The sequence below is a fragment of the Neovison vison genome, chromosome 7 (assembly GCF_020171115.1).
Source record: "Neovison vison isolate M4711 chromosome 7, ASM_NN_V1, whole genome shotgun sequence".
Taxonomy (NCBI): Eukaryota; Metazoa; Chordata; class Mammalia; order Carnivora; family Mustelidae; genus Neogale; species Neogale vison.
Window position 1 is genome coordinate 22,812,641 of NC_058097.1, and position 17,465 is coordinate 22,830,105.

Below are 17,465 nucleotides of genomic sequence, written 5' to 3' on the forward strand. Positions count from 1 at the left end.
CCCCCTAATTCTAGGCTTACAGTTATCAGGTAATAAAAAAAAAAATCTTAAAATTTTATTTGTTGATTATACCTCAATAAAGTTGGGGGAAAAAAAAAAACCTTCCAGATATATTGACTATCATTGCTTATTTAATGGGTGAATAAGTATAAAAAATGTGATTTTCGAGTGCCTTGCCCAATGGATGAGTTTCGTCCCAGATCTCATTGTATTTAACTCAAGAGATAACATTTTCTTTAAAGATTTATTTATTTATTTATTTATTTATTTGGCTGACAGAGATCACAAGTAGGCAGAGAGGCAGGCAGAAGGAGAGGAAGGGAAGCAGGCTCCCCGCCTAGCGGAGAGCCTGACATGGGGCTTGATCCCAGGACCCTGAGATCATGACCTGAGCTGGCAGCAGAGGCTTTAATCCACTGAGCCACTCAGGCACCCCAAGAGATAGCATTCTTATTTTTATTATAAATCGATGTTGTCTGTTGAATTCTGACCAGAAATACAATAGACAATACCTATCATTGTAATTCTAAAATACTGTCTTAACAAGAATTGACCTGATATGCATTTTTACTTTGATATTTTAATTCCTTAAAGATATCATGCCTATATCAGCATTAATTTTGTCACATTTTAGTCATTACAAAAGCCCTAAAAGTAGGGTATTAAAACTATTATTAAAATCTTTTACAAATAAGAGAACTGAGTTTTGGGGATGTTAAGGAAATTCCAGAGTATTGTATAGTTTTTCCTAATCTAGCTCTGTTCCTCATCAGCCCCTTATTCTAGACTCTGTAATCTGAACTACTACTCTACAAATCTTTAGTTGCCTTACAGAAACATACTGACTTCCAAGCCTAAAAGATTTAATATATTCACCAGGCTGTTACCAGCATACATAAGAAAAAAAAAATGTATCTAACAGAAGGGAAAAGGGGAGTCCAATGTTTTGTTTTGTTTTTTTGTTTTTTCCTGTGATTACTTAAATGTTGGAGACTCCAACTCAGTACTTAAAGGGAAAGAGAAAATCTGAGAATGTAGAAGTTCAGTGTTCTTAGAGCATTTTAAAGACCATTCTGGAAGATGAGCTCAGTTAATAAGCTAGCTTTTATATGATATCATTACAAAATTAATCCATCTAATTCTCCTTTCTCTGAATACTATCGGTAAGGATGATTTGACTCCTACTGTGTGTGGATCTTTATATAAAGGCAAATTTTATTCAACATGATAGTTTAAATATTTCAAATACTATTTATCATCAGTATACTGCTTTAAAAAATGGGAACTTTCTTTATTACGGTTTGACAAAGAGATATGGATTTACTGTGGCACTGACACTTCATGTTTCCAAACCTGTGAAGTCTAGACTGAAGATGGAAATTTTGCCAAGGTCATGAATGTTGGCTTGGGAAGTCTCTTGGCAAGAAGCCTGCCAGCCTCCTGTTAATATTCTCCTTTTGCATTCCTCTTTAGTTGAGTATTCTGCCTTTCTGGGTCTATGTCTATTACATTTCAAACTTTTATAGTATGAATTAGTTCATAAACTGTGCCTGTCCTGTATGGTTTCTTACACATGGCTGCTAAATGTGTACATTCAATATTTTCATTCAGGAACAAACTGGTGAAGCTTTTCCGTTCTCCTTCTCTGCTAGGAAAATGGAAGGTACCCACCTAACTACTTACGTGCTCCTGATGATCTCTCTGGAATTATGCTAAAATGTATATGTTCTAGAATCTGATTTACTGAGTTACATCTGGATCTATCACTATCAATTATATGTGCTTGAGAAAGTCACATGAGCCCCTTATCCATGTAAAGTCATTGCCAAAGTGCAGGATGTTAAGATAGGTCTTGTGTAGGACCCCCGCCCACGAAATTAGACTTTAATGAGCATTTACTATGTGTCAGGTGTGATGCTTGTTGCTGGGTACGATGTTGAATATTATATGTAGACATCCTTCCTGTGTGGAAATGATCGATCGATCAATTTATCGTCTAAATTCAAATGAGTAGTTCAGGAAATGCATTTCTTTTTCTGACTATATTTTTAGATCCCTACAGCCAAAGAAAGGAGTTCACTTGGACTTGCTTTTAATTTTCTGTTTCTCTAGACACCAGTTCCCATGGCCAGTGCAAGCTGTTCAATACTCACACCAGCAACTGACAGAAAATGCAAAGAACACATGTCTGAGATATAGATGGTCTATCTTTGGCTGTGGTGGTGCTGTAGGAAAATAATATTTTGTGAAGAACACAGGTTCTTCTGCTGTGTTTTGTTAGTTTAATCAGACTAACTGTTAGACTGTCTCTTCTTCAGCTTTTTTACCTCTTAAGACACGCTTAAGGGTAACTTGGTTTATATTGAGAATTACTTTGAGAACTGTTATTTCACTGAAAGCTTGTTTTCTCAGAGTGTGTGATCACAAGAGTGTTTACCCACTTCATCTTGGGAAATGTTGGGGTGCTCTTCTGCCTATTACCTAACTTTAATCCCTGCTCCTTCTTGGTGGGGAGAAGTTTGGAGATATGAAAAGAACCCTTATGCCCTATTGCTCATTCTCTTTACCTGTCCTTTCAAGCTCCTAGCAGCCTAAATATGTTTTCGATTTCAATTCAAGTTCTGCATTCTTATTATCTTGGAGACTTAGGCCAAAAACTTATATTGTGTCAAAGTCCCTAATGCCATCTTTGATACAGAATGGTTGTGACTAGGATGAGATTATCAGTCTGCCCATAGCACAGTTTCTCCCTGACAGGTATGGTAGTAGATACAGAGAAGACAGTGCTAAGATGTAATTTGATTCAAGAGTGCTAAGCTTGCTATTTCCTCCAAAGGTGAGCAGATTCATGAAAAACAGGGATCAGTAAGTGACAGTTTTATGCTTCATTGATCCCTGTTAACCTCTTCAGGTTCCGAATGATGATGATGCTTTCTTAGCTAGCAACTTGGATATTTCTCAAGAGCAAGAGAGGAAAATGAGACACCCTTCCATGATGTCGTTCTGGATAGAGTAGAATTTCAAATGAAGCTCTGATGCCAGAGCTAACCGATTTTCAGTTGATGAGGAAGTGATGAAGAAGTAATTTCCCCTGTAGTTCACTCGATTCATCTGTCATCACTCACTCTAGAGAAAAAGGTGGCAGAATGGTAATTAAATCATCCTCTGGCATTCAAATAGGCACTAAGAGAAGAATTCATCGTCTCTAAGTCTAGAGACTCTCTTGTCCCAAGAGGACTTCAGTGTTCTGAGGGGTCCTGTGTGAGAAGGTTGAAAAGTAATATGAACTATTTTTTTTGACAGCTGCCAAAGAGATGTAGTTGACATTGAAGACTGGGGTGGGATGGAGTGGAGGCTCTTGTTCTAAGAACAGTGAATTCTTCTATCACATAATTGTTATCTATTATCCATTTATTACGGATCTGCTACCCATCCGTCCACTCATCCTTCCATCCACATGCCCATCTACCATGTCTTAGTTCTTATGTTGGGTGCAAAAGGGGAATACATACTCCAGGGCTTTGAATTTAGAGTAGATTTGATTTTAGATCACTGGACCTAATCGTTCTAAATTCCTTTCTCTCTCCTTTTCAATCATTGTTTTGAACGTTGAATGAGAAAATGTTATTTTCTCCTTTTCTTTCACATTGACTTTACTCCACAAAAACTTTCTGAGTTTCCGACAGTATGACAGACACCTTGCTAGGCAGTGGAAATACAAAGGAAAATGCAAATGCAAATGCTTCTTCTTCCCTTGACTTTTGTAGTCTAAACTCATTTTAATTGGGGGGTATTATGCAAATATATGGAAGATGGTGAGGGTGTAATTATACTGATACTCACAATTCAGCTCAAGTATGTAGCTGTTCTATTATGATCCCTGAAATTGAAGACTTCATGTACAAGACTGGGATCACTCTTTGCACACCTGACACTCTCTGCTTCTGCAGCCGGCCTGTCGTGACCAGAGGGATTAGAGTTTTGTCTGGCTGTAGACGTGACAGGTTTTGGGTGTCAGGCTGAAATCGGGAATCAAAAATTAAGCTTTGTTAATTGGTGTCTAAGTTTTCCCTCTGACCTCTTCTCCCTCTGTTGCCTGCAAGACCTTTGCTTATAGGCACACAGCAACCTCTGTAATGTGACTAAAACAAAATTATGATAATGTCAGGCTCTTTACCAAAACCTTGTGTCTATGGACTCTTGTTATTTTTATAGTCAAATCTAAACCCCATTTGTTTTCAAAACTCTGTGTAATCTGGCCCTTGCCTTGCCTTTTATTCTTATTTTTTGCCACATTTTCACTCCTTAACTCAGTGCTCTAGCCATATTCAATCATCTTTGCTTTCTCTAACAGTATGCTCTGTCTTTTCTCTGGATCTTTATCTATATTATTACCTGTGGCTGGCATGCATCTCCTCCCTTCTTGGAGATCGGAAGTTTTAATCATTACTTCTATGGGGAGGCCTTTTCTGTCCCTCCACACTCCATGTTATGAGTTAAGTTAAATTTCTGTGTGCTTTCATAGCCCTCATATCATAGCCTTTAGAGCATGCATTTGAATCTAGGAAATTGACTCTACAGCTTATGCTGTGAAGATTGCCACTTGCTGATAGTGCATTCTGTGGAAAAGTTGCCTAAAAATCTCTGAATCACAGTAGTTTCCTTGCTGAAATGGAGAAAGGCTATCTAGTTTTCCTGTGAGAATAACATTGCATTTATACGTGTAAAATGTTTATCAGACAGTAATAATTAGTAGCAGTAAATCTACTTACCTTAAATTTTCTGTTTGTGTTTCTCTCCCACTAACCTATGGGTCTTTGAGAGCAGTAACCATATATGTGTTGTTTGTAAACATTTTCTGTTCATATTTAGTAAATGAATGAGTGAGATCTTTCTGTACCACGACCTGGCCAACAAGTCGTACCTCTCAAGGAGGATTTGTAGGTGTCCCTTATCCTACCTGCTCTGGCCCTTGCGAGAAGTCCTCACACTTCCGATGATGCACAAAATGTGAAAATTTGGGGATATCTTTTGCACCATAATCTCACAGAGAGGGTCTTGGGGTGGATTAATTGGTAGGAACAGCGAGGCTGCATGGAAGTGAGCAGGTTCTGACAGACTTACGTGATGAACAACAAAGAAAACAGCTTGTCTTCGAGAACCTTGAGTTCTTTTGAGAGAAGTCCCGACGTAGAGTCTTAGGAACTTTCGCTGCCTGCAAATTACTAGTCTTGCATACCCACAAATCTTTTATTTGTAAAGTCAACTTGGTTACTTGAATAACCATGTGCCAGAATGTGTGTGTGTGTGTGTGTGTGTGCGCGCGTGCGTGTGCGCTACAAGAATAGGATGAACAATGGGATGGACCAAATAAATAGAGAAACACAGTTTTCTGTGTTTCAGGACTACTATCAGCCAGGATCTGGATTTGACTGAGATTTGCTAAAAATGAATTTCCTGAAGAAAGAGGGAACAGTGTTTACAAAAGGTTTTTTGTTTGTTTGTTTTGCTTTTGTTTTGTTTAATATCTCCCATTTTTTTCAGGATAGAGTCTTGGGGAACTTACTTTCACTTGAGTTGCAACTAGGCTTCTAGCTGTGTTTTCAGAGAGTTGCAAATGGTTGAATGTGATATAAAATTAGTTTTAGTTACTTTGTCCTTACTTTGTCCACTCCTTTTTCTCCATTTCTTGAAGAGATTATCTCAGATTCCAAAATCAAATCTGCAAAGTAGATGTTTTATCCCTAAATTATAGGCAAAGTAACTGAAGCTCAAATAAATGCATTCATCTCTCCCATTTCATACAGTTAGAGACCTAAATATTAGCTTTGTTTTACTCCTTCAGAAACCCACGCTTTCCCCTTCTTTTCCCTCATTAACTTTTAAACACAAGGGACCATAAAAACCTGAATTAAGACTATATGCAACTTACTAATCAGAGGCTACTGATAAATGTAAAGAAAAATGTGGCACAGATAAGTTCCAACACAAATGATTACACCATTTTGAATGACTTGAGTTGTCATAGCAAAAATGCTGTGTACAAGAGTTCGCCATCCTGGGAGGCCTGGGTGGCTCAGTGGGTTAAAACCTCTGCCTTCAGCTCAGGTCATGATCTCAGGGTCCTGGGATTGAGCCCCGCATCGGGCTCTCTGCTCAGCAGGGAGACTGCTTCCCCCTCTCTCTCTGCCTATCTCTCTGCCTACTTGGGATCTTTCTCTCTCTGTCAAATAAATTTTAAAAAATATTTTAAAAATATTTAAAAAAAAAGAGTGATGCATCCCAATACCTCTGAGTCTCAGGATTGCCTTGCATGTGGATGGAAACCTCTATGAAGGATATATTATTCAAATTTTCTTTTTTTAATAAAAATGCTAATGGAAATGTTAAAATGCACATAAATTAAAATGATCATAAATTAGGATTAATATCATATTAATGAATTATAATCCCACATTCATTAAGATAAAGTGGCATTTCAATATTTGCTCTTGTTAATAAATTTAATACAATAAATGATAGGGATACATTTGGAGATTCAATAAATATTTGATGTAATCATATGCTTTAACTTTTTAAAATATTCAAAAGTTAAGTAGGAGATCTAGATGCATTTGGATTCTTTGTTGCTATTTTATGTCTTTTTTTATATTCTTTTCTTTTCATTTATTGAAGCGCTAAATACAATTTAAATTGGTGAAGAAAGCAATAGAGCCTGTTCTGAATAAAAGTGATCCCAAGAGAACACAATGTCTTTTGAGTTTCTAGGAGTTTCTTACCACACAGGATTTTTTTTTTTTTTTTAAAGGAACAAGTATTTGAAATCTGAAATCTTACGGTGCAGTAACTGGATGCATGTGAACACACACACACACATACATACATACTGAAAATCTGTGCATTAAGCACCATTTTACAACTATAGTTCAATGAATTTTTCTTTTAAAAGTTAAAACTAAAGTATGTATGTTTTTGTTTTATTTTAGTTTTTTAACAGGAGTCAACAGAGTATAGGGAAGATGTAACATGTGTCAGGACATTCCTGTCTTCCTCTTAAGAGTAAAACTGAAAATTTCAAAAGCAGAGTTTCTTTTTTCCTTAGTACCTACTGAAATCTTTCAGGTAGAGCAGATGTTGAGTACGTTTTTGTTGCCCTTGTAACTGAACTGACATGAGTTTGACCCTTGGTGAGTCACAGATAAAATTTACACCAGGCGATGTTGTTGCCCAAGTGAACTTTATTGTGGATGCCACAGGGAGTAACCAAAGCTGTGACTTCTTGAGCAAGGGTGAATGGGTTCCTTGTATTTAGGGTTAGGATGAATTTTTAGAAAAGGGAGTCTTGTCATCGGATATAGAGGCGAAACTTAGGTTGCACGCATGCACCTTACAGAAACGTGTACCTATCTACACATGTATGTTACATAAATGAGGTTCATGTTCCTCCGGGGGAGGAGATTTTGCTATTACAGTCAGGTAAAGGTAACTGTCAGTCACTCCGTGGGTCACTCCGTGGGTCACTCCGTGGTCCACCTGTGCAGGAGTGCGTCAGGGGTTAGTTCATACTGGGCAGGGTGGTCTCCATCCCCGGAAACCTCCTCCAGGCAGTTCTTATCGCTTGAGTAATAGTTTTGGTTTCCATCGTGGGATGTTATGCCCATAAGGTCTTTTGCCTGAGTTAAGAGAGATGAGTTGGAAAGAGAACTTAAGGGAAAATGTAGAACAAAGGTCAGCAAGCTGGGAAGCAGTAAAGGTCAGGTGTTGGAGTCCAGCTGGTCACACCTTGACCTGAGATGAATCTGTATTTCTCTTGTGAAGTTTTGATTGTCCACATGGGTCCCTTGTTCTGGACTCAGTGCTCTTCTCTGTAAAATGGGAATAATGTTCCTGGACCAGAAGAATTATACAGATCAAGGAAAAAAAAAAGGTCCTGGAGAATGTAAGATCTTAATATGCATCAGATTGAATTATTTTTGTTTTTATAAATGTAATAGGTAGATCTAAGTTGAATTCTGGGTGTACTGTGCTTGACTCCATCAAATACAAAACCTTGGAAGGTTTATTATGTACCTTGTCAAACCTCACTTTTCTCATGTTTCATGTGAAATATTTTAACTCATCAACTTTTGGAAAAATTAAGAGAATTATATAAGAAACAAATCCCATAGTTCTTGGCGCACAGAGAGTGTGATCCGTTAAAGGTAGATAAGATGAACTTTAAATAAATGTTTAATAAATGGATTTTAATATATGTGCTGCCGAAGTGAGCACTAAATAAATGTTTGTATATGGAAAAAAATACATACATTTTTGTGTTTTCCTCTTGATCTTTTTTCATTCTAAATGCATGCCAATTTACACTAAACAGTTCCGAGTACTTTTAAAAATTGTTATGATATATATAAATTTCATTGTATTTTCTTTTGATTGATATGCACACAGTTTATAAATTCTGTGCACAACTACTGTTAGTCGAAATTGATGAAGTTAAGATGAATGTAGAAAGAACCAACTTGATATTCAAATAGGAGGTAGTTAAGAAGTAACTTTGCAAGTTGCCTTATTGCAACAAAGTAACCAATGCCACTTTTCATTTTAGTTGCACACAGACCTGGATCCTGGGAGCAAAAAAATCAAGTATATCTTATCGGGTGATGGAGCTGGGACAATATTTCAAATAAATGATATAACAGGAGATATCCATGCTATAAAAAGACTTGACCGGGAGGAAAAGGCTGAGTATACCCTAACAGCTCAGGCAGTGGACTGGGAGACGAACAAGCCTCTGGAGCCTCCTTCTGAATTTATTATTAAAGTTCAAGACATCAACGACAATGCGCCAGAGTTTCTTAATGGACCCTATCATGCTACAGTGCCAGAGATGTCCATTTTGGGTAAGTATGCTTCCAATTTCTATTAAGAGTCTTCTTTAAAATAGCTGCTGGCATCAGGGCTGATGTGTTGCTGAATAAAAGACATTTATTACCGTCTTATCTCTCATTTGCATTTCCAAATCCCCTTTTTTGGCCTAAGTTCCACAGCTCAATAGCTTTAGCCCCTTAGTAATAGGAACTGACGAAGCAGTTTTATTAAAAATCTCTCTCCTTACAACGACAGTACCTCAATAGGCTGTATTTGTATTCCTCTCATAGACTTGTAGTTTGAGTATTGTTACTGAGATGGATTTATCAAGATTTGTTCCAACATGCCAGACTAATCCTATTGATATTTGCTTGATGTTTAATTATTTGTTTGTGTATATTCACATGCAGATGCAGTGCATAGAGAAATAGAAAATGGTCTAGATCTGTAGTGAGCCAGATATGGATTGAGCTGGTGGGTCAAGTCAAGAGTGAATTAGGAAATCACAGTTGCCAGAGACTTCTGTAACTGAACTTTTTGTAAGAACACTGCAGTCTCGGATGTCTCACTCTTACTTCTGCTGAGGCAGTGAAATGTACATTTTATTTTACAGAGCAGTGTGTATTTCAAAACACGATTTTCTCCCTTTCTTTTTTCCCTTTGTGGATATGCTTATCTATCCTCAACCCCTGGCTTTGATCTAGGAAAACCCCTGTTCCCAGACTTTATACTGTAAGAGGAGGGGTTTTAGAGCTCTTCCTTGTCTGACAAGAAGAGGTAAGATCCAAAATTCAGAATATAAGAGCACAAGAGTCATTCTTAGGTATGTAATATGTACCCTACTTTGTTTCAAATAGCATTTAGGACATCCTAGAAGGTACATGTTGTGCGGCAAAGTCTAGTAAATTAGAAGCAGGGGAAATGATGAGACAAATAAAAAACACAATTAGACATATAAGTTGAAGGCCAGAATTAGGTAAATAGGCTGGCTTTATTTGATTTATTTTCTTTTAACCTGCAGTATAACTTTGGTAGATATACCCATTGCAGCAGCGAATGAGAATTGATTTCAGATCTTCTTATCTTACCCATGTATTTCTCCTGCCAAGACTCCATCCACTTTGCCTATATCTTCTGCAAGGAATTCCAGATTTTTGTTTGTTTGTTTGTTTTTGGTTTTTTGTTTTTAATCAAAATCCAGTTGCTCTTCTACAGCTGGTTGAAATGACACTTTTTTGTAGGGAAACTTCTATGGCTTTGGAGCAGGCAGTAAACTTTCTGCCTTCACCATCCCAGCAGAAGTAACCTACAAATGAACAAAAACATCTCCATGTTTATACTCCCTTGAGAGTCTGACAGGCAAACAGGAGCTAAGACACACAAACAGGAACTTTTTTTTTTTCCTCTTCCTTTTTTCTTTGATGAACTCATCTAGGGAACAGAGTTTCCCTAATACATCTTTTATTATTATTTTTTTAATCTAGATGAGACTAAGATGTTTTAAAGGACTATTGATACCTACAGTGCAAACAGAACACTTTATCTTAATTGTCTGTAAACAATGAACTGTTGATTTCATCTCATCGTTGTGATTTCTGCATCATAATGGCCACATCTATATCTTTATTGTAAATGTGTCAGACACTTCCATTGCTATGTGATATGAGTCATATACCTGATAAATATGTTGAAAAAGAAAACCCCCAAAACTTTCGTAGACTTCAAGATCGTTCAGCCAAGAAAAGGATATTAAAGATAGTATTAGCTAATGCTGTGTATAAGTATTTACCTGTAAATATATATGCATTTTCCCTCTATTTAAAAGAGTTTTCTTGATAAGATAAGAGCAAAGGAAATATCTATTCTAACATACACAGTTATTTAAAAAAAAAATGTGTAGCTTGTGACATCTCTTCCAAGAACCTGTGGTTTGTGCTACACTTGAAAGTGTGGATTTTGAAGTTAGATAGATGGAGTTTTGAATCCTGGTTCCATCCCTTATTATCTGGTTGACTTTGAAGTTTGGGGAGGTTAAATTATTGCTTATTTTCCCGAGCAACAACGCAAAGAAAATAATTTCCATCTTGCTTTCATTGTGTGAGAGCATACAAGGAAAGGTATGCCATAAAGTAACTAAGTGTTCAAAATTGGTTGTTGTGGTGGTTTTTAAAATTATTTTTATTAACCTATTTCCCACGTTACCTTTGGACCTTTTCTCTTGTATTGATTTTATGCATCGGGTGCCTGGTTTCTGTTTGACTCCAGCCTCTCTGGTTAAAGGAAGCAGAGGCAGCTGCACTATTTTATTGTCAACTGTGAATTATTCCCTTCATTTCTCATGAAGGTGAATATCAGGAGGAAGGTCAGTTACTATCTCCTTTCTCTCCCCATTACCACTGTTCTCTCTCAGCCTGTCTCTTCCCTCCCCTCCTTAGTTCTTTCATTTTTCTTCCTTTGCTACTGCAGAAATGCCAGCACTTGCACCTGTACGCCCTGAGGAATGCCAGCAAGGACTAGGGATTTCATTGTGCAGAAAGTGAAAAATAAAAATTCTAATTGAGAAATTTTACCAATATTAAATTGAAATGAATGTGATGTTCAAAAACTGTCTGCCAGTTGACAAGCTGTCAAGACAAAACACACATATATATTTGCCCAAATGGCAGCCAAATTATTTTAGAAATATCTTACTTGGAGTCTGGAGACACAGCTCTTTTACATTCTACTGTGAATTTCAGAACTTGATGAGAATTCACTTTTATAGCATTACCACATAAAGAGTGGCATGTGAGCTTCTCTGATTTTTTTTGAAGATTTTATTTATTTATTTGACAGATAGAGATCACAAGTAGGCAGAGAGGGAGGCAGGCAGAGAGAGAGAGAGAGGAGAGATCCCCACTGAGCAGAGAGCCCAAATTGGGGCTTGATCCCAGGACTCCGGGATCATGACCTGAGACTAAGGCAGAGGCTTTAACCCACTGAGCCACCCAGGTGCCCCAGCTTCTCTGATTTTAACTGTGAATCCCACACTAGCATTGTTGAAGTTGGGTGGTGTTTTTTTTTTTTGTTTGTTTGTTTGGTTGTTTTTTTTTTTTTTTTTTTAAGATTTTGTTTATTTATTTGACAGAGAGAGAGACAGTGAGAGAGGGAACACAAGCCGAGAGAGGGAGAAGCAGGCTTCCCGCGTAACAGAGAGCCCGATGTGGGGCTTGATCCCAGGACTCTGGGATTGGGGCCGAGCCAAAGGCAGATGCTCAATAGCTGAGCCACTCAGGCACCCCTTGAAGTTGGTTTTTTAATGCACATTTGCCTACATGTACTGGGTTCCAGACAAAATAGATATTTTTAATGCCATTGTGTATTGGCGTGAGGGGTGTTTAACCCTGGCCATATGCCTACATCTGTGTTCAGATAAAATAAACTTTTATTGAGTTGAAAACAGAATCTCAGGTTATTTGGCTGCAGATTTGCCTTCTATTTGTGTAAGTGACATAATCCTTATAAGCCTTACTTTATCTGTATGGTGTGCACAGTGATCGCTCCTTAAGTAAATAAGTTTGGAAAAATTCAGTGATTATATTTGAAGTACTTGGCAGAGCATAGAGTTAGTGACCAACATGTATTAGTTTCTTTATAGCCATCCATTTGTGAATTACTTCTACTAGTAAGATTCAGTAAACTGATATGAATGACTGAATCAATGAAAAATTTCTCAGCAAGCCTTACCTTTATATTTCAAAAAGTATGCATGTTGGAATGAACCCTGTTTTATTCAAAAGGGCATATTAGCAAAGGCAAGTGTGAAAGAATGAGAAGCCACATAACGCTTAAGCTGGTAGGCATTACTGTATTGTAGAGTACACAGTTACTTAACAGGTAAAACTGGAGGTATTTTTAGTTTTCTCTGAGACTCGGGGCTTTTCTAATGATAATCAATGTATATTGAAAGGGTGCTATATGCCAGAAGCTGTGTTAAATGCTTTAATATCCATGACAACCCTGTAACATCAGTACTGATATTAACTTCTTTATATCTCATTATTTTTAATCAGAAAAATGGGGAAAATAATAGCTAATCCAAATCCAGAAATTAAGTGGAGGAGCTGGGATTTAAATCCAGACATCTGGCTCTACCTCTCATGAGTTTAACCAGTATGCTGTACTAATCTTTGATAATATCTCCAGAGAATTTTGTTTATACGAGTACTGCACTTCTGCTGCATATTTATAATAGTTAATATTTTTCCAAGGTGGAAGAGCACTTGAGGTCAACATACTTTGCAAATTAAATCGAAAACTAAGATGGCATTTGGAAAGGAAAAGTTTGTAAAGTGTGACACAATTTTCAAGATAGGCACCTAGGCCTTTGAAAAGTGTAACAACACTATAACACATAGAAATTCAAATAACAATAAAATTAATTAGGAGCCATGTGGTGAACACTGGCTCTTAATACAATAAAGATAAAGACTAAGGAGAGTGATTGAGATTGACTCTAGATTTCCTGGTTGTGAATGCAAAAGGAGAAGGAGCGTTCCACAAAAAAACACGTGTCAAAATATTAGAAAAAAAGTAAGTTCATTATCTTTGAATTGGAATGCATTTAATCTTAAAGAATATCTCTTGGTCTTTAAAAAAAAAAAAAATAAAGCCAAACGTTCATTCTTAGAGAAAAAGGGTAAATGGAGTTCCGTAGAATTTATTTTTTCTTGAACAGTTTGAGATTGCATTGTTGACTTGATACACCATCATCATGGAAAACCTTGGGAAGTCCTTTCCACATGAATGCTTTTTTCCACAGCCATCATGGTCAGAAAATTTATATCAATATACCACTACTCTTGAAAGCACAGACTTTGGTCAATTGTCTCCAATTTTTTTTTTTAACATTAAGAAGATCAAATTCAGAACTGCACGTGGATTACCATTGTTTCTAGAATGCTTCCATCTGGAATGATTCTTAAGTTGTTTCTTTTATGACCTTTATCCTTAGAAGTTATAGAAGAATTAATCTATAGAATTTCTTTGTTAGGATTTGTCTGATGTTTCCTTGAGATTAAATCTAGAATATGCATCTTTGGTAGTGCTATCACAGATCACATTGATTTGTATCAAGTGGAACAAGATTCTGATTTATTCCATTATTGGTGATAATAATTTTGATAATAATTTCATTAAGGTGTTACACAACTGTGTGCATCCACTGTGAAGTTTTTTTTTCTTCTTCTTTTTGTACCTAATGACAACTTTGTCAGCAAATACTTTGCACCTAGGTAAATATCTTATTCTTCATCAAATTACTACCCCCCCCAATTTTAGCATTCATTGAGGTTTCTTGGCTGAATTAATTATTACCATGACAGCTGCCACATGGTGGTTTATACTAATTCCCTCATTCCATCTGCATTTATTACTTGACATTCTTCTCTAGGGAAAAGCTTGCTTTTCTTCCCATTTATTTGCTTGCATATTTATTTATATTAGTTTGGGCTTTTAGATTTCTGTGATAATAGTTATGAATATCATTTATACCAGACTTTGCCATGACATGCCCTTGAAGTTGATTCTATGCTCTATTGACATGCCTCTTCATCCTTTGGGTGTAGTCTTATCACTGGCCAAAATGGTCTAGGCTTCTTTTGTACTCTCCCTGACCCAGCCCTGGAATTTGCCATTCATTCACTCATTCATCTATCTGTCTGTCTATCTATATGAAGGACAGCATGCGCAGAGGGAAGAGGCAGAGGGAGTGGGATTAAGCAGGCTCCCCACTGAGCATGGATTCAGGCACAGCACTGAGTCTCAGGACCCTGAGATCATGACCTGAGCCACAACTGCTTCAGATACTCAGCTGACTGAGTGCCCCATGGACTTTGCTAACTATACAGAGACACCAGGTTCCGTCTAAATGCGACTGGTATTATGGTGCCAGATTCAGGATATTGGTTGCATTTATTGCTACAAAAGTGTTGCTACTCCCAAATATTCTCAGTGGACAGAATTAAGTAATGAATGGGGGCATGTGTATACACACACGCGCGCACACACACACACACACACAACGATCTCTTCAGAGTTGAATGGTGTTCCCGCTAAATTTTGTCTGCCCAGGACTTTAGATTAGGGTCTTTGTGGATGTAGTTAGTTAAATGGAGTTAGATGGAGGCAGGGACTGGAGGTGCGCTCCCCTAAGGAATGCCACGAGTTACTAGTAACCGGAAGGGGCAAAGGGAACATCCTTCAGAAGAAACGTGGGCCGGTCAACACTTTGATTTTGGACTCCAGAACTGTGAGAGAATAAATTCTTGTTGTTTTTAGCAACCCAATTCGTGATCATTTGTTATGGTAGCCAAAGGAAACTAAAATGCTGTCTATCTTTTGAAAACCGTGAGTTCATCTCTTAACCTTCAATCTAAAGTGACACCAGAGGGTTCATATATATATATATATATATATATATATTTTTTTTTTTTTTCTCCAACAATAGGAAACCCGAGTTTCTTTATCCTCAGTATATTTATTATTTGGGTCACCCTTCACATCCTGTAAAAAAGGATTTCCATTTACTCTGCCGCTTAGCCCCCTTTCTCTCACACAAATGTTTACCTACTGTTGTATTCTCCCTCCATCTCCCTCCCCTTACACAGATTCTTCTCACCTACCCACACTTAATGGCTTTTGTACTAAATTGTGCAGTTGGCACACAGATAGGAATGGAGGCAGGATACCGTATAATACTCCTTAATTTTATTCTCCTATATACCTCAGTTATTTCTTATGGTATAATAGACCTGTGGCAACATTTTCCAATCTATATTCAAAATAAGTTTATGAAAAGGAAAAACAAATTCAATTGATAAACACTGAATTAAAGAAAAAGAAATACTTTTTGTGCTTCCTAGTCTTCAAAGTATTAATATATCATAATTTGATAAATTATGCTTTTATATGATCCCAGGAACTATTTTTTTTATAAATATGTTGTAGCACTAACATAGTTTTACACTACAAAAGCTTTACAAAGGCATGTCTGATGAGAAGATATTTTTGATTCTATGCAAGGCCACATGTTGGTTTAGCAGGTAGCTAGACAGTCAAATTTGCAATTTCTGAAGAGTGAATTAAAAATTATGATGACTGTAGCTTACATGGATTAACTTGTTATTCTTGTCATTGCCCAGTACTCATTTCAGTCACCTATAAAGAAGATCCCAAAGTAATAGAGATTCATTTTCATATATTTTTTCTTATTGAAGAAAATTTTTGTCACATAAGCTTCAAAGATCAAAGAATGTTCAATACTAAAAACAGTCTTAAACCTCACATTCTCCTTTCTTGTAATTTAGAGGTCATAGATTTCTTTCTTTCTCTTGGTGAGATTAAAAAAAAAAATTGGTACCATATCTCTATTTTAAAGAAAAGATGCCGAATAAGGTGGAAATACATATCTTGATGGATTTGATTATATTTTTTTTGTCTTGTTTGATTCAGAGTGATGAACAAAACTGAAATTCTTTAGGAAAACATGGGTGACAAATCATGGGGATTGAAATAAATACTCTCAAAAGAAATCCAGCTGCTCTACCTGATATAAATGCCTGTAACAGCTGTGGTTCGAAAACTCTAAGATGACGTGAGGATTGTGTAGTTTCTGTTTTGCATAAAGAAGCTAACCTTCATTGGGGATACATATTGGAAATACTGAAATATTCTTCTATCAGTAAGTCTGAACTTATCATAAGGAAATTTAAAATACTTCAAAAAAACTTTGTATTCTAGGTCAAGGGTTGAGAAACCAAGGTAGGGTTCAACCCAGATAATCTGATGATCCTGTTGTCTTCCTTGTCTCATTGCTCTTGTATGAGAATTACTATTTTAGGACTCAACATATTTATTGATTCCAGAGGCAAAAGGGCAAATCCTCCGTAAGTTATTCAAGCCAGGCTTGTGTCCAGAGCTCTGTGAATCAGCATCAACACCCACCGTTTGATGAGTTTTGTTGTTGTTGTTGTTGTTGTTACATTGTCATTATAGGAAATCATGAATTAAAAGGGACAATAGAGCAAAAGCTTATCGCGTTCGGCCTTTGCCCACATTTGCCTGTTAGAGAAATGAAGCAGCTACATGTCAGGACAGCTCCAAAACACGCATTTGTGAAATTCTGAAGTCTTGGCCGAAAATGAATGTAGGACACCTCTGTCAATCTATTTTTGGTGTCAGCATGCTCTTCTCCGAACCTTGCCTCTTGGAGCTGGTCCTGGGGATTCCTTAGTGTCTCTATGCATGTATGAATATTATTTAACTTCGATATTTGCAGCGATGGGTTTAATAATAGTACTTCCTGGATTTACTGGGCTTTAAAAATTACCATTTGATTTTTTTTTTAGGCCCAAAGGCCTTTATTCCTTGGCTGATTAGCAATCACACTTTTATGAGATATGTGTTGTTTTTTTCCTATTCTCCTTACCAATAGCTTCACAGAGAGAAAAACAGTGAAATTTGTATGGCAAGATAGCTACATATATAGATCAGCACATAGAGTAATCTATAAAATATGGTAGAGTTGTTAAAAGAAGTAAAGGATAAGTCTATTTAGATTTGTA

General features: G+C 36.8%; 1 protein-coding gene across 2 annotated transcripts in view; it reads left to right on the forward strand.

Moving 5' to 3' along the window:
* Positions 1 to 17,465, forward strand: part of CDH8 (cadherin 8) — a 380,375-nt gene that overhangs the window by 119,036 nt on the left and 243,874 nt on the right. For both annotated transcript variants that reach the window (XM_044256018.1, XM_044256020.1), the window contains exon 3: positions 8,600 to 8,894. In XM_044256018.1, the coding sequence (XP_044111953.1) occupies positions 8,600 to 8,894 (295 nt within the window). The remainder of the gene's footprint in view (positions 1 to 8,599; positions 8,895 to 17,465) is intronic.